The 20,830-nt window shown below is 54.5% G+C and overlaps 8 protein-coding genes across 8 annotated transcripts; 4 read left to right on the top strand and 4 right to left on the bottom strand.

The window, feature by feature from the left end:
• Positions 1–59: 59 nt before the first annotated feature.
• On the bottom strand, positions 60–1,019 carry BGZ61DRAFT_437703 (uncharacterized protein). Its single transcript, XM_046244160.1, has one exon. It carries the CDS (start codon positions 702–704, stop codon positions 204–206), a length of 501 nt encoding a protein of 166 aa, XP_046111918.1. The 5' UTR covers positions 705–1,019; the 3' UTR covers positions 60–203.
• Positions 1,020–2,319: 1,300 nt separating this feature from the next.
• BGZ61DRAFT_9707 (uncharacterized protein) lies at positions 2,320–3,034 on the bottom strand. Its single transcript, XM_046257279.1, has one exon. The coding sequence runs from the start codon at positions 2,832–2,834 to the stop codon at positions 2,382–2,384; it is 453 nt and encodes a 150-aa protein (XP_046111919.1). The 5' UTR covers positions 2,835–3,034; the 3' UTR covers positions 2,320–2,381.
• Positions 2,841–6,002, top strand: BGZ61DRAFT_437708 (uncharacterized protein). The gene is made up of 4 exons (XM_046244161.1): positions 2,841–2,987; positions 3,168–3,990; positions 4,054–4,271; positions 4,323–6,002. The coding sequence occupies exons 2-4, from the start codon at positions 3,235–3,237 to the stop codon at positions 5,563–5,565; spliced, it is 2,217 nt and encodes a 738-aa protein (XP_046111920.1). The 5' UTR covers positions 2,841–2,987; positions 3,168–3,234; the 3' UTR covers positions 5,566–6,002.
• Positions 6,003–8,132: 2,130 nt separating this feature from the next.
• BGZ61DRAFT_470616 (SGNH hydrolase-type esterase domain-containing protein) lies at positions 8,133–9,200 on the bottom strand (the record flags this gene model as incomplete). Its single annotated transcript, XM_046248098.1, has 2 exons — positions 8,133–9,076; positions 9,134–9,200. The coding sequence occupies 2 exons, from the start codon at positions 9,198–9,200 to the stop codon at positions 8,133–8,135; spliced, it is 1,011 nt and encodes a 336-aa protein (XP_046111921.1).
• An 868-nt stretch (positions 9,201–10,068) lies between these two features.
• On the top strand, positions 10,069–11,911 carry BGZ61DRAFT_488634 (asparagine synthase-domain-containing protein; the record flags this gene model as incomplete). The annotated part of the gene is made up of 4 exons (XM_046250125.1): positions 10,069–10,695; positions 10,753–11,163; positions 11,215–11,751; positions 11,840–11,911. 4 exons carry the CDS (start codon positions 10,069–10,071, stop codon positions 11,909–11,911), a joined length of 1,647 nt encoding a protein of 548 aa, XP_046111922.1.
• A 1,054-nt stretch (positions 11,912–12,965) lies between these two features.
• BGZ61DRAFT_9783 (uncharacterized protein) lies at positions 12,966–13,998 on the top strand. Its single transcript, XM_046257287.1, has 2 exons — positions 12,966–13,596; positions 13,663–13,998. The coding sequence occupies exons 1-2, from the start codon at positions 13,196–13,198 to the stop codon at positions 13,913–13,915; spliced, it is 654 nt and encodes a 217-aa protein (XP_046111923.1). The 5' UTR covers positions 12,966–13,195; the 3' UTR covers positions 13,916–13,998.
• Positions 13,999–17,860: 3,862 nt separating this feature from the next.
• On the top strand, positions 17,861–18,745 carry BGZ61DRAFT_470619 (uncharacterized protein; the record flags this gene model as incomplete). Its single annotated transcript, XM_046248099.1, has 1 exon — positions 17,861–18,745. The coding sequence occupies one exon, from the start codon at positions 17,861–17,863 to the stop codon at positions 18,743–18,745; it is 885 nt and encodes a 294-aa protein (XP_046111924.1).
• Positions 18,746–18,983: 238 nt separating this feature from the next.
• BGZ61DRAFT_582369 (uncharacterized protein) lies at positions 18,984–20,739 on the bottom strand. Its single transcript, XM_046256285.1, has 2 exons — positions 19,684–20,739; positions 18,984–19,631 (listed from the first exon to the last, which is right to left on the bottom strand). The coding sequence occupies exons 1-2, from the start codon at positions 20,503–20,505 to the stop codon at positions 19,134–19,136; spliced, it is 1,320 nt and encodes a 439-aa protein (XP_046111925.1). The 5' UTR covers positions 20,506–20,739; the 3' UTR covers positions 18,984–19,133.
• Between the last annotated feature and the right edge of the window lie 91 nt (positions 20,740–20,830).

Genomic DNA, 20,830 nt, shown 5'->3' on the forward strand with positions numbered 1-20,830 from the left:
AGAGGTCGGAGCCCAGAGCCTAGGACGGACGGCGACATGTCGACCGAAGACGCGGACGAGCCAGGGATAGGAACTGCGATCCGAACGGGAGGGTAGAGTCGTGCCCAGCGCCCAGTAGGGCGAGCTACCGGCTCGGCAGCTCGCCAAGAAGACGGAGAGGGTGGGCAGATGACGATCCCGGCGACGCATGCACGACGAGGTTTCTAAGCGGGAGGATTCACCTGGTGCGCGTTGCGTTGCGTCAGTGCCGTGCGTCGTAGGACTTTTGGGGCGGTTTTCTTGTTTTCCGTTGTTATCGAGTTCTCCGGATGGGCCTCGAACCCCACGACGGCGGCATGGGGGCCAGGGACGATGGCCACGGGCTCGGTTGAGTTGAGGCATGTGCGTGAGGAGATGTGGCCTAACAACCAACCCACGAGCGGCGCCCAATGGCCGGGTTGCTGCTCGTCGTTTTGTTCATGGATGGGCGCGCCTTGCATGTTGGATACCCCCTTGTTCTGTGGCACCTCCCCCTCCCTCAGCCACAAAATCTGAAGCTTTTGGCGATGCAGAGTAAAACAAACTCGCGTGGTGGTGCTGCAATGCCTGCAATGCCCTGGGCGGGACATTGGAAACAAGGGGCGAGAGCGAGTGGGCTGCGCAGCGCATCGTGGGCCACAGTGCACAGCCAGAGAACAGGGCTGAGGTGGAGGGTAGGGATGCATCGTGTGGATGCAAGCCAGAGAAACACTCAAACAGAGCGACAGAGCATGGGAGAGAGTGTGGGAGCGGGTGTGGGAGCGGGTGTGGGAGCGAGTGAGAGAGTGGAGCAGGGGTGTATTTGCGATGGATGATGTGTGACTCCTCGTGAGCCCGGGTCAGACGGCGTGGGAGAAGAAAAAGGAGGCTCTGGGCGGGCCAAAAGCATACTCAGAGCGTCCAGAAGCGAACACAGGGCCAGTTTCCCGGTCCATTCCGCCAAAGCTGACTTCAGAGGTTGGTTGCAATGGCTTCCTTTGCCTCCCTGTTGCCCTGCAAGCAGCCATCGAGGCGAAAGCCCAGTGGAAAGCCCACGGCTAGTGGGACTCTAGTGGACACCTACCGCCGTAGCGCCGCCGCCCGTACACTTATGGAGAGGGTGGGACGCTTGACCAGAAGCACAGTAACAACGGGGTTGCGGCGACGATCCCGGCGTAAGGCGTTTCCATAGGCTCATGGCCATGGCTGTACCATCATTGCCACTGGATGGGGAGGATAAGAATTCGGCTGGAAACGGTAGCGGCACCACGATCTTTGAGGCTCGACGTCACTGTCGCTGCATCACCCACTGTTGTTGATCTGTAGGTCGTCATGATGGGCGCCATCGTGGGCCACGGCGGACACCCTCACCAGGCAGTTAGGTTCATCGTCAACCTCAAACACACACCCTAATTCTCTATCGTATCGTCCCTTAGAAAATCAAAATAGATGAGGGGCGTGCTTCTGTTTCCAAAATAACGAAAAACGCGAGTCTTGGCAAGCCCATGATCGCCGTCATGGACAACCCTGGGGACAGAATCAAGGAGAGGGGGGATGCCACGACATCTGGGTACGCAATGATGTCCTTTCGGCCCCCAAACGTCTGCTCGTGGTCCTGCTTTGGAGCACTCACAGGCCTGAGAATTTGTCTGCCTCTGCAAGCGTCGCCATGGGCCGCCATAGTTTCGCACGCGCGCTCGCACGGAGCTTGGCCGACGGCACAAGGCGACCGAAACGGGCAGCTGTGCGAATCCACTCAGACTGGCAAAGGACCTTTGGAAGTTTGGCCGGGCGGACTTGGAGGGCGGGTTTTGGAGGACGAGGTGGATGAGGTTGGGACCCACGATAGTTAAGGTACTTAGAGCTGTAGCCCGTAGCGTCGACGCCGTTGCTTCCGGCGACGGCTCCCCCAGCACTGTGCCGCGCTGTGTTCCGTGTCTGCTCGATATTAATTAGGGGGGTCGCTGTGTATTGTCGGGGCAGTGCTCGCTACCGTGGGCGGGCGACTGGACCACTAGCCCGTACCAACTGGTCGCCGTTGGACGGCGTCGCACCCTGATGGAATGGCGGAATTTGCAGTGCGAACTGGCGAAAACTGTTAGTGCCAAATGTACTCCCGCACCTCGTCTGCTACCACCAGCGACGTCCGGCAGGGATGCGCCTCCTCCGCACTGGCTTCGCCTCAGCCCACGGCGCCCGCTAAGGCCTGATTGGTGCTGGGCTCTAGGCAACAGCCTGAGAGCCCCAGCCGTGGGCTGAGAGAGGCCCCCCCCAGGAGGTTTCTAGCACCCATCCTCCACTCCGCTGACCCCGTCCATCAACCTCCGCGCCCGTCTTCAAACGCTTTCCCTCCCGTCCGCCGTCCTCTCGTCAACTCCGTCCCTTCATCCTTCACCCTTCACCATTCTCTCTCGTCCTGAGGCCGCCACCGTCATTTCAACCCCGTCCCATCGATCCTCTGACTGCTGCGGCCGTTTCCTCGCACCGATTCGCCCATTCGTCCCTCGCTGCGTGAATCCCGGCGCCTCCTGCAACCCCCCTCCCTCATTCTTCATATACCCTTTTGCGCCCCGTCCTTCTGCCCCGTTCCACCCACCTCTCTCACCTCCCTCCCATCCGCGTCCGCATCCCCATTTCATCGCTTCGACTCTCTCGCCGCGCGCGTCCGTCGTCTCGTCAAAAGCCTGTCCGACTCTGGTCTGCTTCTGTCCACGTCTTCCCTGTCGAGAGTGCGAGATATACTTTCCGTCTCCCGACCTAGTCGTCACCCGCCTTCCCTGGCGTTCCATCCTCGTCTCTGCTTTCGCTGTGCGCCTCGCCCACGACAACATCGACATCTGGCTACGCCCTTGGACGCACCATCTTGGTACGACTTGACTTCTCTACTATTCTCTCTTCCTCTCTTGACCCCTTTCACCATCCCCGATCCCCAGTACCCTGCTCCTGGCGTTCTTGTCCTGGATTGCCAAACACTGCCCCAACCAACACAGGTATTGGCCAATCCCCCCCATCCCGTCAAGACTCGGTCGACGTCTAGTCTAGTCCTGTCCTTCCTCCCCCAGTCCCGGGTGTGTGAATTAGGAACCTCGACTGTGACTCACTCCGTCACTCACTCCTCCTACTTGCATCGACTCTCAAACCAGACAACTAACGCTACTCCCCCGTCCCAGCTTCAGGACACCCGTGGCCATCAGTCGACTCTACCCGTCTGCTATTCCCCACTCTCAAGTCTAAGCCATGTCCTTCTCCCACCCTCGTCGAAGGACTCCGGTGACTCGTCCCGGCACCGACACTGAGAATGCTCTATCACTTAAGACCAACATGACCCTCCGTAAGGGTGCAACCTTTCATTCTCCTACCTCTCCTTCGTCTTCCGACTTGGACCTCACCTTCGTCCCTCCTCGTCTGTCTCGATCTCAGTCCCACCTGGATGATGTCGTCGATGCCAACCGCCGTCGCATCGCCCTGACACTCAACGACATCGACGAGGCGCTTTCCAAGACTGAGGAGCTTTCCCTGTCACCCAAGACTCCCAAGGCCAAGGCCCTTCGCGACACCAGCTTTCCCGTCCCTCGCGGCTTCCTCGACCTTCCCGTCGTCGATCCCGCCATGGCGAAGGAGGCTGAGAGGCGCGTTCTCCGCCCTCGCTCCGTCCGCCGCTCTCGACACCACGCATCTGACAGCGGCTTGGGCACATCCGTTGCTTCCACAAACGAGAAGCTTGCCGCCGACTCAGCATCAAAGAAGGACACAAAGACACAAGCCACCCGCTCAGCAATCACTCGCTCAGCCGCCGCTTCCGCCATGGAGAGGCTTCCCAGCCTTGGGCCTAAGGCCATTAACCGCATTCACGAACACATTCTTCGACCCCTTCGGGCCAAGCCCACCTTGAAGGACTTTGAGCCCATTGTGCTTGACGTTCCACGACGCATTCGATCAAAAGAAATCATCTGCCTACGAGATCTTGAGAAGACCTTGATCTTTATGGCGCCGGTAAGTCAGCTTCTGACTGATAATGGTGTTTGGGGAGATGCTTATCGGACATTGTGCCTGAAGGAGAGGACCAAGACAGCCGCCTTGTACCTTGATTTCTGCCTCACCTCGATCCGATGCATTCAAGCGACCGTCGAATATCTTAGCGACCGCGAACAGACCCGCCCCGGAGATCGACCTTACACTAACGGATACTTCATCGACCTCAAGGATCAGATTCTTGAGTACGGCAGACAACTAGCAGCAGCCAAGGACGGCCCTGAAGACATGGATGTTGATGCGTATGTGCCCAACTTTGTTCCCCTGGACCACCCAACTAACTCTCCCTCAAGAGGCGACGAGATCAAGCTCGTTGGTGGCATTGCTGAGAACGGCCGCCCCGCCGAGCTTGTCCGTGTCCGCAAAGACGGCACCCACATCTCCATGGCCACCGGTAAGCCCGTCGACGTGACGGACTCGCCCATCCAGATGAAGCGCTCCCTGAGCCAGCAGCGGGAGGATGAGGAAGAAATCATGCGATCCATGGCTCGACGCAAGAAGAACGCAACCCCAGAGGAGCTGGCCCCCAAAAAGTGCCGTGAGGCTGGCTGCAACAAGGAATTCAAGCGCCCCTGTGACCTCACAAAGCACGAGAAGACCCACTCGCGTCCCTGGAAGTGCCCTATCCCGACTTGCAAGTACCACAACTATGGATGGCCCACCGAGAAGGAGATGGACCGCCACATCAACGACAAGCACTCTGACGCCCCGGCCATGTACGAGTGCCTGTACAAGCCCTGCCCGTACAAGTCCAAGCGCGAGTCCAACTGCAAGCAGCACATGGAGAAGGCTCACGGCTGGACCTATGTGCGAACCAAGACCAACGGCAAAAAGTTGCCTGGTCAGGCTGCCAGCACTACTCAGCAGACCCCTCCTCTCGGCAATGTGTCGACTCCCTCCACCACACCCGCATACAGCGTCCCCACTCCTCCTCAGGAGCACTCTGCCACCTTCATTGGTGACTTCCCTCTCTACCCCACCGACTCTGACTGGATCTCCACGTACGGCATCCAACCAGACACCCTGGATGCCATGGACCTTGCCCTCGAGAACACTTCTCCAGCCTCTGCCAGCTCCTATGAGCAGTATGCCCCTTACCAGAACAGCTCGGCTTTCATTCTGAACGACGAAGACCTCTACGCCGCCCATGTTCAGATCCCTGCTCACCTTCCCACCCCTGAGCAGGTGGCCATGTACGAACCCAACCCGAAGATGATGGCGCAGCAGATGCCCATGTTCCAGGCTTCCCAGCCCTGCCCTCCTCAGAATGGCGCCCCTCACTTCTCACCTGTTGGTCAGGAGAACGCCATGCTCTTCACCCCCAACTCTCTGCGTGACGTTGATGAGGGATTTGATGAGTCGTACAACGGAGATGGCATGGACTTCCAGTTGTTCCCTACCAACACTTTCAAGGCCAATGACATCCAGCCACTCTTCGGGGATATTCCCAGCGCCAACGTTGGCTTCTCTCAGACCTCTCAGCAGGACCTGTTCCCAATTGACTGGTCAAACGTGGATCTCCCCTTCTCTGAATAGGAGTCCAGAGAACAGCAGGATGGTCCCGTTGAGGACGAAGAAGAAAAGATATAACAGATCACTCATCTCGAGATTGTATCAACCCCAGCGAAAACACCAATGCTTGTTTTGGTTTTATGAATTCACGACGGATATTGAAGGCCACCCAGTTTCGGTTTAGGACCTTTTTTCATGTAATAAGAGCGGAGTCATGTACCTTTTTGCCACCCATGGCTTTTGTCGTTTGCTAGGACAAGTTGACGAGGAAGACGGGTGGATCGTTTGAGGATTTGAGGATGAAGATTGGTGATGGGGAAAGTTGAAGAACCAAATTGGCTATCAGACAACACGGCACGGTACAGCGCGACAGGCTTTGCGAGATCTGTTTTTTCACTGGAATAGAGTTCGCCTCTCTTTCTCCTGCTAGGGCATAGAAATCAACCCCACATCAGTCATCACAATCACTGTGTCCTCTCATTTGTCTCTTCGTGATATGCATATGAACACTTAACGTAACCTCCGCACTCCCGTCTATCTAACACAGCTCCAAACGCTGATCAGTGATGACTCTTGCAACTGCTAACATGTATCATTATCATATTCCTCCCATCAAAGCGAGGTCTTGCTGCGAACGACCAACCAACAGTCGCATGTCTCCCGCAAAGTCCCTCACACCATGATCCCGGCACCAACTCCCAACTCCCAGAGTCCTAGATTCTAGCTCTACAGGGATAAGTGCCACCTCAGAAAGTAGTTACGCACACGCCCCCGGTTGACTCATTGGCCGGGTTAGACACTCGATTGGTGGCAGGAATGCGCAATATGTGCATGTGTCACTGTTGCGCGCTGGATCTGGACTTTGACCCACGACGGCGACGAATAGCCCAAGACCGGATCCGACATAACATGGACCCGATGGATCTAGTACATGACTAGGGCATCGATGTGGTTACAGCTGGGCCCATACTTGCCTCGAGAGCTTGCGGGTTGATGATCAACGGGCAGTTCCGGGGTATCGTCCCTATCTGTCGAGACAACACACAGTCATTGAGGGAGTGTCTAAAGATAGCCCAATCTACATCGCGGCGGCCATAACAGCCTCAGGCAATCGGCACTAGGCCACCTGACACTTTATCTTTGGAGTGATGTTAAGGAGAGTTGTGACAGGGATGACAAGCTGCTGGCTGGGGACCCATACATCATGACTGAATATTTGACTCTTCTCACATCTTTTGCTAATGGATTTGGTCTTTGCAGCTGTGGTAGTAATGGCCGAGGCGAGGTCGGCATTCTCAGGCTCAGTGTTCCAGTCTCACACACTACTGTGGGTTGACGGACAAAGAGGCACACGTAACGTCGTATGGGAACCATGATAGCGCCGTCAGCAGGGCACTTTAAAGCTAAGAGATAGACAATGTTCCGCATTACGTATATCATGTTAGGTCTATTTTAGTCTCATAGCTATATCCTGGCTCGATATTTTTGAATACTTGCGATCCCTAGTCGGTGGCAGCCAGCAGAAGACCAAACGATTGCGCAGTTCTACTGCAAGTCACTGGATCACCACGTCACCCATATACAAATGAGTGTTTTATTATTTACCAAGCTCAATCATTGTTGAGATCATGTTATTGCTATAGTGTTAGACAGAGGTAACAGGGCGGCGATGGAATATCCATTCGACAAATGTTTTGGGTATATTCGTGGTGAGCGGTGAGACGGATACAGAAGTAGAAATTGGCCATGGCTGCCTGGACCTCTCATTAACCATGGATAGGTCACCAACATTCACCAGATAATTCCTTCGCTCGCCCCCGGGTCGCTCTCTGCGGTTCTAACCGCTTAACGATCTATTTGGTTTGTTAGCTTTACTTAACATCATCAAATAGATAAAAGCCATGCAGTAGTTGCAAACAATAAGAGCACACATTTAGCACTACACCCACTACCAGAAGATATAATCAGTTATACAGTAAGGTTGTTGCACACTTCCCTTTGCCTTGAGGTTTCCAAACGTGGGCCTTGGGAACTGTGACATGCACAACGAAAACGCAGTAGATGCAAACATTAGGTTCCCTCGTTCATCGAGGGGCTTAACGATCTATAGTAGGTGATCCCACCCAACTTCTGGGGAACACTCGTAAGCATCCACATGCTATGTGTTGGTGAATCCCGTGTCATATCTACCGGATGGTCTGTACCGGATTCTCATGTTCGATGCAATTTATCTTGCGATGTAGGGTTGCAACCTATCAGTTCTTACTTCAACTAGGGGCTTTACGCGACGAGCATGTTCGGGTAGTTTCAGAAACCGCCACATGTATTGAGCAGGGCCTTGGGGATCATCAAGCAAGTTTCTACTCCGGGGTATCAAGAGGTTAGGGTGCCCTAGTACACACATACCCAGAGGGGGGACTAGAAGCTCAACAGTAAAAAAAAAACACCAACAATCGTATCAACAATACAGACCATATACCCAGTCCATTCAAAGGTCAACAATACACTCAGACAGACTAAGGTTTCTAGTCCAACTGGTTACCTTTCCCGATACCTTTATGAGCTGCAGGTAACTCCGGGGTATTCTATCTTTATATCAGAAGGACCAGTGTCCCTACCGCCAGGATCAACGCCACGGCCGGACATCCAGCAGCCTGTGGCGCCTTGGAGCCACCCTCTGATGTCTGCGCTGCAGAAGCGGCGTCAGTTGTGGACTGAGTCTCCTTGTCATCCACCACCGCCGAAGCAGTCTCCAGCGCACCTGTCGCCGAAATCGATCCGTTCGACGCGCCAGGCGTCGTTGATGGCGAGGTCGTTGAGACCATCGTTGAAGGTGCATCGGTGGGAAGCACCTCTGGGCTTTCGAGCCATCCTCTAGAGGCCGCATCTTCGATGCCCTTGAACCAAATCTCAGCCATCTTCTGGTATCCTGCGGAGTCTGGGTGCGTTCCGTCAACGAGATCTCCCTCCTGGGGTCCGTCGCTCGAGTGCATGTCGACAAGGATGACCTTCCTCGATTCGGCCGTCATGTTTTCGGCGAGAGCCTTGAACTGCTTGTTCACCTCCAGCACCCTCTCTTCTACATCAGAGTCCCCGTTGACCAGCAACGTTGACAATATGACGGTTGCTTTGGAGGAGGCTTTCCACAGGTACCTGAGCATCTCCTCCATGCGGCCGGCCGCGTTCCCGATATCGTAGTCTTGAACACAGTCGTTGGTGCCAACGTTGATGGTGATGAGGTTGGGGAGTAGCTCGGGGACCGATGCCTTGGCTTTCTCGAGGACTTGATCAATCCGCAGACCATTCCAACCTTCGTTTTGGTTGTCATCCATGTCTCCAGACTCGCGGGATCCGACCATGTCAACTTTGTTCCCGTCGGCCACGAGGAGGTCCCGCAATGTTTTACGATAGCCATTGCCATCGTCGGACCCCTTGCCATCTGTGATGGAGGCGCCGAGGGGCATCAACCGGAGCTCGACGTTGCCCCCAACCATGACTTTGGCGTCATCAATGTTATCGTTTCGGGTAGCGTAAGCTTAAAATAAAGGTGAGTGCTAGGTCTCGGCTTGTCTTAGTCTCGCGGTGTACTCACCTGGCACTGTGAGGGCGAGGCCAAGGACGGCCAATTGCCCGAGAGGCTTCAGAAGGGACCGCATCATTGTAGCTGGGCAGCAGTTTGTGTGAGGTGAGCTGGAATCGGGAAACGGAAGAGAAGGAAACAAAACATTCACGGGAAATCGCAGCTATTATACGATGGATGACGCTAACACGGCCTCAGCCCCTGTCTCCATCTACATGCAACCCAGATGTAACCAACCCAGAGCCGCAGATCAACACAACCCCACTGAGACTGCGGAGGCGCTCAACCCCTAGCAACTGCATCAATTTGTCGCCTCGCTATTGCACAGTTACCTTTCAGAGCTGAGAGAGCCTGTAGCGCATCCTGCATCATGCAGCTTTGACTGGTCTTGGGTTGACAGCTCCATGGCGGCTTGAATTCCATTCCGTCTTGGCTCTATATATGTATGCCATTGGTAGTAGTGCCGCCATTCATGTATTCATCGTACCAGTTGGACGCCCCATGTTCTTTCTTTAGGCCGCATCTGCACATTGCATCGCCACCGCCAGTTGCTTCTGGCAACAGCCTGTCATTGTGTAGCATCCTTTGACCGACTGTGCTGATTGCTTGATGTGAGGTGGATCCTGTGTTTCAAAACAAAGTTGGGTTGCATGCGGAGGAGTCGGCTTTATTTGTTGAATGCTCCATGCATGAGGGGGACTGGTACCGTGTTACTAAACTTAGGAAGATCAACCGGGCAGTAAGCCAGAGAGTAGCAGATCCATAAGACGAGTAGGGCAGTGCAGTATTGCGGTCTTTCGTGATATCACGGTCGGCGTATAGGGTAAGCGAGCTCACGAGCAGCTGATGTCATAAGTGGGGAAACCGCAACTTCTCCAAACGCCAGAATCTTTAACTTAAATGCTTCTCCAACAAACGCGTTTCATCCCATCGCTTTGACGCGCAAAATGTGCGGCATCCATGCTGCCATTTCGTCGTCCCCCGACTCTGTCATCTCGCCCGAGCTCACCCAATGCCTTGCAAAGAGAGGCCCCGACCACACTGGAACTGTGCAGACGCAGGTCGCCAGTAGGGACCCAGAGCAAGCCGTGCGCTTCCTGACCTTTACGTCGACGGTGCTTTCACTCCGAGGCGACCACGTGGCCAAGCAGCCGCTCGTTGACGATGCTTCCGGATCCGTCCTCTGCTGGAACGGCGAGGCGTGGGGTATTCGAGGAGAACCCGTCCAAGGAAATGATGGCGAGGCGGTCTTGGCCCTGCTGACTGAGGCGAGCCGTAGTGCGGCAGACTCAGATGGCGTTCTCGATGCTCTACGTGCAATCGAAGGCCCATTTGCCTTCATCTACTTTGACAAACCCACAGAGCGCATGTACTACGGCCGCGATCGTTTGGGTCGCCGGTCGCTGCTTGTGAAAGCAGGCCGACCGTTTGTCCTATCCAGCGTTGCAGAGACTCCGGCTGAAGGCTGGTTGGAGGTTGAGGCTGATGGATGCTATGTACTTGCGCTGGACGAGGGTGACTTGGTTACTGACATGATACCTACTCGACATGACTGGGCACATGATCCTTCCCTTGTGAGTCTCTTCGCATTGGTCTCCTCGTGATCCTAATCTTACTACTTACCTCTGCAGGTGTCAAGCATCGGAGTTTTCAATACGGAGATACCACAGGCACCCTTCAGGCTGGCTCTCAATTCGAGGCCAGTCCAGGCCCTACAACAGCATCTCATTGAATCGCTGAGACTTCGGGTCCTTGACGTGCCCTTGCCTCCTCAAGCGTCTGATACAGATGCAAGGATCGCGGTTCTTTTCTCGGGAGGACTTGACTGTACCGTTCTGGCGCGGCTTTCCCACGATCTAGTGCCCTTGAAGCAGTCGATTGACCTGATCAATGTTGCATTTGAGAATCCCCGGATTGGAGCTCAACACCCTGACTGTTCCCGAGACGATCTTTACGAAAAATGCCCAGATCGGATGACCGGGAGGAGCGCCTTTGCAGAACTTAGCAAAATCTGCCCTGACCGAGCATGGCGCTTCGTCGCGGTATGAGTCTCATGAACCCTCCAGTGTACCAGATGAACTGATTTAAGGTAGGTGAATGTGCCTTATACCGAGACCCTGGAACAAAGACCCGAGATCGTACGATTGATCCACCCACACAACACGGAGATGGATCTCTCGATAGGATGTGCGCTTTATTTCGCGGCAAGGGGGCAGGGACTCGGCGAAACAGTGTCGAAACCAGAACCCCAATCATATTGCACGACAGCTCGCGTGCTTCTATCTGGACTCGGGGCGGACGAACTCTTTGGAGGTTATGTTCGACATGCAACCGCGTATTCTCGGCGAGGCTATCCTGGTGTTGTGGAGGAATTGAAGCTCGACGTGAGCCGGCTGGGCAAGAGAAATCTTGGCCGAGACGATCGAGTGATGGCGCACTGGGGCCGAGAAGTGCGATTCCCGTACCTGGACGAAGGATTTGTCAAGTGGGCAATCGAGTCGCCAGTCTGGGAGAAATGCGACTTTGAAAACCAAACCGACGAGGTCGGAGTTGACCCTGAAAAACGGGTACTGCGACTGTTGGCTAGGTCCTTGGGGATGGATTCAGTTTCGCAGGAAAAGAAGCGGGCCGTGAGTGAATTTGCAACTTGTGTTGCAACCGGCGTTGTAACTTGTGTTGTAACCTGTGTCGTATCACACGCTGACTATCTGGTGGTAGATTCAATTCGGAGCTAGGACAGCCAAGATGGAAAGCGGCAGGGTGAAAGGGACGACTCTTATCTCAGGGTGAAAAAAGGGGGACGGGGACCAAGTGGTCTGAAACGTGACGGGTGGTACTCGGCGATGATGACACTCACAGATACTTCCGAGACGCTGCAACAGCAGAAAACATCAAGCTCGCGTGTGTGCGTTTGCTGCGATGAAAATGGCAGCTAACCCTCGGCGGGCGAGATGGATCGACCTCTGCATGGAAGCGTCGATGAAGTCGTAAAGGCAAGTCTGAGCCGAGCCATAACTACATAATTAAGGACAAGCATATGCAGTAATTCTCCGATGGGACCAAGCTTCCACGTTCGATGTCATGAGCGAACCAGAGCGAACGAGAACGGACGTGGAGCCAAGGCCTGATGTGAAAACTGCCGACATGAGACTACAATTCTGCAACGGTGTCGATCAGCGGCACAGGGAGTGGCCTGAGACGCGCCAGGTTGTGACGGGTAACATTGAACTGGTATGCAACAATGCGATGATCGTTTGCTGTTTTGAGGCCAGCCAGACACGCGGATAGCTCATGGACGCACAGCTCAGGGACACACAGCTCAGCTCAGGGACACAGCTCAGCTCAGGGAGAGCTCATCAGGGAGAGAGCTCATCAGGGAGAGCTACTGTAGTAGCTCCACCCGCATTCCCCTCGTAGCCAGTAACTGTCGCACTCGTCCCCGTGCTGTGGAGTTGATAGGGCAAAAGAACACTGTGGACGGGCGGGCGGAATGCCATTTTTAGCGGAAGTACGGGGTTTATACGAGGCGCGACCTGTAGAAACTCGAGCGCGGCGGCCTGGTGCGACAAGCCCCTGGCGATGCGGCCTCCCAAGGCGTCAGGGATTGCGGCCATGGCGGTCTCCAATACGCGCTAACGGAGCCTGTCACGGCGGGTAGCACGGCGGATGCTCCAGCGCATGCTCCAGCGCGTGCCTGGCGGCTCGCTCGACCTTGGCGGCGCTCGAAAACACCACCTGCTCGCCAATCGATGCGTGGGATGTTTTACTTTTATCGCCTTGAATTATTTTCGTCGCTTTGCTCTCGTTTTGGCCCAGTCGATGTAGGCTGACTTTCGTTCATTTATTCCGTTTCTCTCCTTCTCTCTGTTTCGTTCTCCATTCTTTTGTCGCCCTCATTCCTTTACGAGCTGGACACTCCGCATTGGACAGCGCTGGACAGGTTTCCGCGCATCCAGCACGCAGCATCCAGCACACAACACCACGCAACGAGAGGCACACCCAACTCACCGGTGACCTCATCGTTCGCCACGACACTCATTCCATTTTCTTTCCCGGGAACCCCAATTCACCTTGATGTTCAAACTATTCGTTCATGTAAACGAGCGGGGCAGCTACTCTTCCTCTCCCACCAGCACCTTCAGATCTCGACCCTCCGTGTCCCTCGCCAGCCCCAGCTTCGTCGACGACGACGCCTACATCACCATGGCAAAGGGTCGTCGCCCCCCGCCCCTCAACCTCAGCATCGATGCCCGGCCCAGGAGCCTGCCGCGGATATCCAGGACACCCGCCAACAAGGAGGCCACGCCGCTGCTGACTCCCCTCCCCGAAGACGATTACGAGGACCCGCCTGAGCCCATCGTTCGGGTCGTGCGTATTGCTGTCGATTTCATGCACCTGGTCGCTTGCATGATGCTGGTGTTGATGATGTCCATTTTCCTGGCTACTTATGCTCAGGCCATATCCTCGAGTTACGGGTACGAGAAGCCACAGCCAATTGAGCCAATACGTAATCTTCAGCTAACGATTGATCCCATCTCCAGACCAAAGGCCGTGCTGCTTATCATAGCGCTGGCCTGTGACGTCGTCCTCGACATGAGGTCAATCCGTCTCTGCGACCGTTCCTGGAATGATTGGGCCCTGTTGGCCCGGTCCCTCTCATCGTCCGTCTACCTTGGCCTTCTTATTGCGTTCCTTGCAGCGGAACGAGTCTTTCCGATTGACTACACGTACTGGAACATGGCCCCCGAGGAGGCTGGCGAGCCGGTTATTGCCCTCGTATGCGTTGTCTTGTAAGTCTTTCAACATGTTACTCGTTCTTTTTTCCCATACCCCGGGAGAGACACATGCAAGCAAACAAGAAGCTAACTCTGTCTGCCGCAGAGGATGGGACATTGTGCACCTGATTCTGTCTCAACGGCGAGCAGGTTGGTGGTGGACGTGGGCGCAGTCGCAGTGGCAGCGCGGGCCGAGCAAGATTGGCGGAGGCGGCCCCGGCGTCGGAGGGGACCGGAAGCGGGGCGGACGGGCGCCCAGACGGACAATGCGAGGCTGGACCTGGAGTTGTGCGTCATGAGAAACAAGAAGAAGGCGGGTTGTCTTGGAAGCTCGTATTTCGAGCAAAGTCCCCCGGTTCATACTTCCATGGACGGCGGCGTTGAGTTTTTTTGTCTCACCGGGGGAGCCTGTAATGTGATTTGTAACAATCTACGACAAAAGCATACATGAACCGACGTGGAGTTCCGGAACAGGCGGATGTGGTAGGTAACGACGTAATCAGAACTCATGGAGCTGATGTGTATGTCTTTCATTGTGTCTCGAATGTCTCTCCGCTTACTCTATCACGTCGAGTGTATTGCCGGGACCTCTCTAGTTTCCGGGCGAGCGGGCATCTTTACCTGAGGGGGAGCTGCACGCAGACTCCCCTGTAGCAAGAGGCAATTCTCTGCATATCCATATGATATCCGTATGCATGCATGAGTACCTTCGGAATCATGATGCGGCTTGGTTTAGGTTTTGGACACGACTTCCTGCAGGGGATATGGCACTGGGTTGAGGGGGTTGAGAGATGACGGGAGATGGGGAGCAGAGACTTCGGGATAGCGCAGGGAATAAAGTAATTACGCAGTATGCGGGTAATCCCTGCGTAATGAACAATGCAGGGAAGCATGGTGATGTTGGTGACATCCAGCTGTAGACAAGGTCCAGGATATCAGCAAACTACATGTCGCGAGAAACAGTCCGAGCGTACCTGTGGCGAAGCTTGCAGCTGAGTGCCAGAGACAGAACAAGGCCCCGGATTGGGACACCTATGAGGATTCGAAGTGGACACATCAGAAGGTCCTTGTTATCCGTTTTGATGACTCCTGGAAAAGACAGAAGGCCCCGGTAGCCGCCAACCGGAAGACACATGTCAGATTCGGATCAGATCAGGTCCAAGCGAGCTCAACGTCAAAGTTTGAAAGAAGCAATATATTGCAGCGGTAAAAAATTAGCTCGTCCCATGGGTTCAGTTCTGACTTATTTGAGATGCCAAGGTGTCAGTGTCGCCGATCTGTCCCATTTGAGGGCGTTGCTTTACACATGTTGGTGATGGATGTCGGCTTAGGCGGCGGCGAGGGCCCGGCTGTAAGCTGAAGTCCCTCGATTGGATCATATATCCCCGGTTTAAGCCACCCTAGCGCAGGTGAGCCGCCGTTGGTGTTCTGGTGGTGGTTTGGCCATCATGCCACCTCGCGATCCAGGCAATTCCAGCCAGCGCAGGGCCAATCCGCGGCCGACCCAGGGTTGAGGGCCGAGCTAAAACAAAACAAAACAGAATCCAAAAAGCCAGCATTTTCGCCCATACTAGGGCCAACCTGGGGACCTACCGGCAGATCAATGCCTAGTACTGATTAGAAAGAGGCACTAGAGAGGCAATCCAAAGAGAGACTGCTGAATGCTCCCCTGAAACACGTTGTGGCTTGAGGGATCCGGAGATGGCCAGCTGTTGTCGGCCCACACCTCCATGAGGTCCGCTACACCTGAAGCCTACCGCAAATCCACCGTGCACCGCACCAACGACGGAAGTACAGCGCAGCACGCAGGGCAGCGCAACGTAGAGGATGCTGGAGCAGGTGTGCGGAGAGAACTGTGCTTGGGTGAATCGATGGTTGCTGCGAGTTGTGACAGTGGCTGACTGGAGTAAGGATAGGCTCGCCCCAGTTGGCCAGTTGATTCAACCAACTGGCACTCGGCAAGACGGAACCTGAGACGTAATTTCTAGCAAAGAAACAAATCATGGCGTTTCCCTTTACAGCTGAGTTCTGACCATGATCTGTGAAATGAGCAAGGCTTGTCGTGTTCCTGCAAACTTGCGTGTGACCTATCACCGGACTCTGGGGAGGGAGAGGGGCTAGCGGGAGAGGCTTGGACACGAATAGTACGGTGTTGTCTTGGTTCCTTGTTTTTGGAAACTTTGTACTTGCTTTTCGCAATGGAACGGGAAAGATGATGGTGGTTGTGAATCTGATTTTTTTCCCCGATGAAACCCCTTGCATGAGGCTCAAAGTAAATCATGGACATCAATCTAAGCATACGGGCGCCCGACCTCAATGGCATCCGAGCTCAGGGCGATAAGATCCAAGAATAGGCCGTGGAGAGTCAAATTCGGTTGCCGGCGGGGAGTCAAGGATCAAAGGGAAACAATAGGAAGGAACAACGGCACTCGAACAACGGACCCGGCCTCGCAGGGCTTCACAGGGCAGAAGGTGCAGGGCAGGGACGTTAGGAAAAGAGGTGGAAGGAGCCAGGGGTCACGCCGATCTACCGAGGATGGAGTTCCGCGCTCCACCCCCACAAGAGCTGCACTAACAACACCACCACTTTCACCACCACAACCACACCCCAGCCTCCACCACGAAAAGCGCGAGGCTTCGGGAATCGGGCCATTAAATCCTTGGGCGCGCCATGCATGCGTCTAACCAATAACACAATGGCCCCGGAATCGCGTTGGAAGGTCTCGCCCACTAGCGCTCCGCGTATGAGCGACGCATTCTGAAACTGGGGGTCCGAATTCGTGAGATTACCTCTAGGATCAAGGACCACAAACGCCCGACCGCTATATTCCGACTTCCGAATCGATCAAAAGCACCCGCAGGCTAACAGCCCAAGAAACGACCGACTTGACCGCAATTGGGACCTAAATTTAGGTACATTCGACTCAGATTCCGACTCAGTCTGTCCGTGCTCCTGTCAAGGGCCAGGCGCCTCCGTTTCGACTCAGCTGGGAGTCAAGCTCCCGCTCACCCTTGTCGATGTTCTTCTATGTGACCGTTGCTTGCCGACGCCCACCAGCGCGCTCTCCGAACGCTGTGACACTCAGCTCCAAGATACCCTCACCGTAGCTCTGCGGTCGTTGTGCTATGGCGCTGGCGCTGGCGCTGGTGGTGGCAAACCAAGCTTATTCACTGTCGGCTTCACGGCACTGCAACACCCACTCGGCCGGCCGATGGCCTGTGACTCTTATTGGCTCCCCCCGAGACATGTATGCGGTCCGTTTTTCAATAGCCTCGTTTTGTCTTGCCTTCTGGGCTTGTGTCGGGTCTGCCCTTATTGGTGAAATTCGTACTCACCAAGGTGTTGACCCGACCAGAGGCGATCTGTCTCAAGGCCGCGAGCTGGCTCCAGCATCAAGCATAGGAGACTAAGACTATCCCGACCGGGGTCTTAACTATTCGGTGCTTGGACGCGCTCGGGACGCCAGCTGAACTAGCATGGCTCCGGGGTGGCCTTTCCTTCTCCGTGTGGTGTAGATGGATCACGACGGCGCGAACGAAAAGTCTCGCTGCAAAAAAGTGTGCTACTACTGCATGTGTGCGGTGATGGGAGAGAGATTACCTGTGATGGGACCAGGGAATCCTGGCTACTGGGGAAGTGTCTGAGCGGCAATGATCATCACCCGAGAAGGCCGCTCTGCGGGAGCCGGTGATATCATGGTTGAGAGACTGTCTGCCACCCAGATGTCTTCCGTTGTCAAGCTATATAAGGTCTTGATGGCTCCCGTCTAGAAACACCTCTCCCCATCACCAACAACCACTTCGACACTCAACAACTTCCTCTTCATTAGCCTTCCGGCTCTAGTCTTTCGTTCTCAACCCAGATTTTCTTCACTCGCTTTGAAAAATCCACCTTCACTTGATCCCCTATCTACCAATATCTCTACAACCTTTTAGTACTATTACTTCCTCTTCAACCTTCATCATGTACTTCTCCAAGTTTGTCATGACCCTGGCGTCTCTCGCCTCCATGGCCTCGGCCACTGCCATGCCCCAGTCTCCCGTCGAGTCTGGTCTTGATGCCCGCGACGCTGGCAGCATCTTTGAGCGCACCTCCTTCAAGTGCCCCACCGGCATGAACTACTGCTCCTGGACCAAGGCCTGCTCTTGCAAACCCGGCCAGTCTTGGGACTCCAAGAAGGGCTGCTGCTCTGGTACCGTCAAGACCGGCGCATGGCCCAAGCCTTCGGTCAGCGTCTACGGCTCCGTCGATGCTAAGCTCGGCGCCTTCTGCGCTTGCTCCCCTTACAAGATCGTCAAGTACGACTCTAAGCACGCCTACTGCCAAGCCTCTATCAAGAACGTCGTCTTCCTGGCTCCTCTTGAGATCGAGGCTGAGCTCAAGGTTTACGCCGGTGCCGCTATCAATGTCAACGCTGGCTGCAGCGTCAGCCTGAAGAACACCTGCGGTGGCCTTGCCGGTCTCTACCTCGAGTCTTGTGCCGATGCCGTCACCCTCTTCAACACCAACGCCTACGGCCTGTCTGTCTCTGCGGGCGGTGTCATTGGCGGTATCGTCGGCGGCGTCCTCAACACTGTCAAGGGCCTCACCTGCTGGCTTGGACTCACCCAGTGCGCTACCTACGATTGTGTCTCTTACTGCACCAAGGGCTGTAAGAACCACATTGACATCAAGGGCTCCGTCGGTGGCTACCTCAACGGTCTTGTTGGGTTCTGTGTCCTCCCCGATGTTCTCCTGTTCGTTGGCGCCGCTGGCAGCATCGTCAACGTTGCCATTGAGCACCTCCAGTGCCTCGTCGGTAACATCATCAAGAGCATCCTCAGCACATTCGACTGCGGCTGCAACTAAGCCGTTTAATCACACACCGGTGATCGGTGAAAACCACCCCAAACACCTAAAACGATTGGAACGATAACAATGTGCTGTTTTCCGAACTGAGGATATATGTTCGGTGGCTGGACTGCCCATTTACTTACTACTGTCGGTCGTTGTCTCTGTGAATAATATTTATATGAACTTGAATAAATGAATATAGAGCGCATGCTTCGCACTCTGATCTCTTCCTCGCCTGCACTTGTGATGAATGTAACGAAATCACTTAGATTCAGGGGCTTTTGAATTACCTTAGCTTGCTATCGAAACTCTGTGTGCACAGACTGATTATGAAAAGAAACACGGACAAGGGGATGCCTCTCCCAAGGAACCTAATTGTACATCGCCGTCACATGTCGTCGGCCTAACCTCCAACCGCCTCCACAATTTGTTTCCCGAAGTTGTCCACCAAGAAGTGACTAAAAGATTCCTCGTCGTTCTCATCCAAGAGCAATCCGTTGTCCTCCGTGTCCGGTAACAGCAGCTTCGCGTACAACCCTTCATCGGCTTTCGCCCATGTTGGCGGCAACACGTCCACGTCTTCTCCAGGCATATCCGTAACGACCTCTATAACACGCGTGCGTTTCAAGATCTTCTTTGTAGCGTTGGCCTTCAGCTTAGCTTTCCCGTTCAGGATCACATGTCCATGTCGTGGCTTCTCATCTGCCCTTGAGCCTTTCGCTGGACGCTGGGAGCTCGGCAATTCTGTCTCCCAATCGGGCGAACCAAATATGGGTAGGTCAGGGTGTTTTTTCGAGATTGAAACGAGGATGTCCGCAAGAAGCTGTGGTTTGAGCTGGTCACATAAGGAAAGAATGTTGAGAAGATCTGTTTTCTTCACATGCGAAAAGTATTCGTTGCGCTGTATAGCCGAGATTAGTAGTGTGTCTTCACATGAAGAATGTGTGGCTTACTGCAGAGTCAGGGGCACGACCGGCACCGAATCCGACAAGCTTAGACTTGGCAGGGACGACACCTTGAGGGAGAACGGCCAGTCGCTTCTGGCGCAACGTCTCTATTTCATCTCGTCTTTGGTGATTTGCTTTCCTTTTTAGGTTGGCTGCTTGTTCTTGTTCTGCCACGCACGTTACGCACACAAAACCAACTAGCTTTACCATTTCGTTGGTGACTGCAGGAGAATGGCACTGCTGGTGCCAGAATTTGAGACAGCGGCTGCATTCAACCAAGGTGTCTTCGGGAGCCCGGGATTGTCCATCGCATTTCGAACAATTCCCAGAATTCAGCTTTTTGGGCTGAGCTTGACCTTCAGAGGGCAGACTCTTTGGTTGGTCAACCCATGGAAAATGGATCGTGTTCTGAGTAAAGTCCACATCGGTTGGTGCATCCCGCTTTCTCTTTGAGCTGGCGTTCAGAAAGTCCCGAGTGCTTGATTTCGGACTATGATGAGAGGCTGATGAGGGGGGCAATGGCATCCTGAGAGTGTCGCTCATGTTCTGCGCTGGCCTCGATCCAGTGCCCTTACTGGCGACATTGTTCGATTGGTAGGCTCGACCTTCTGTGGCTGCGATGGTTGGATTTGCATTAGGTGAATTGAGCTTTATTCGATTTAGGATTAAGCTGTTGGTCGCAGAGAATTGAGGCACGTATGATGTTTGTTGCCTTGGCGTCGGAGTTGAATGGATCGGCTCCTCTGTTGATGGAATCTCGATACAGTCATTATAACCAAGAGTTTCCGGTCTCTCAGATTTCATATTTTTATTTGGCGCGTCGGTCATTTGGGATCCTTGTGTCGTGAGCAAAGTCGTTGGGCACCCAGGAAAGATGAGGTGACCGAATCCGGGGTCGTGTGCCAGGCCCTCCCAGAAGTGGAAGAGTAGGCGATGTCCCTCTTCCTTGGATCGGAACTGGAAGGGCAATTGATAGAGAATAAATATTTTGCGTTTGTCAATGAATATTTGCGTTTATTGCGGCATTATGGAACGAACGCGTGTTGTTGATGACTGTCAGAGTCCCTCCCTTGGGCTTGGTGTTTGGAAGTTGAGAATTGGAGATGCGCACGTGTGATCACGTGAGCACAAGCCAACACCAGGGGTTCAACGG

Source organism: Ilyonectria robusta, assembly GCF_021365365.1.
Source record: "Ilyonectria robusta strain PMI_751 chromosome Unknown BGZ61scaffold_1, whole genome shotgun sequence".
Taxonomy (NCBI): domain Eukaryota; kingdom Fungi; phylum Ascomycota; class Sordariomycetes; order Hypocreales; family Nectriaceae; genus Ilyonectria; species Ilyonectria robusta.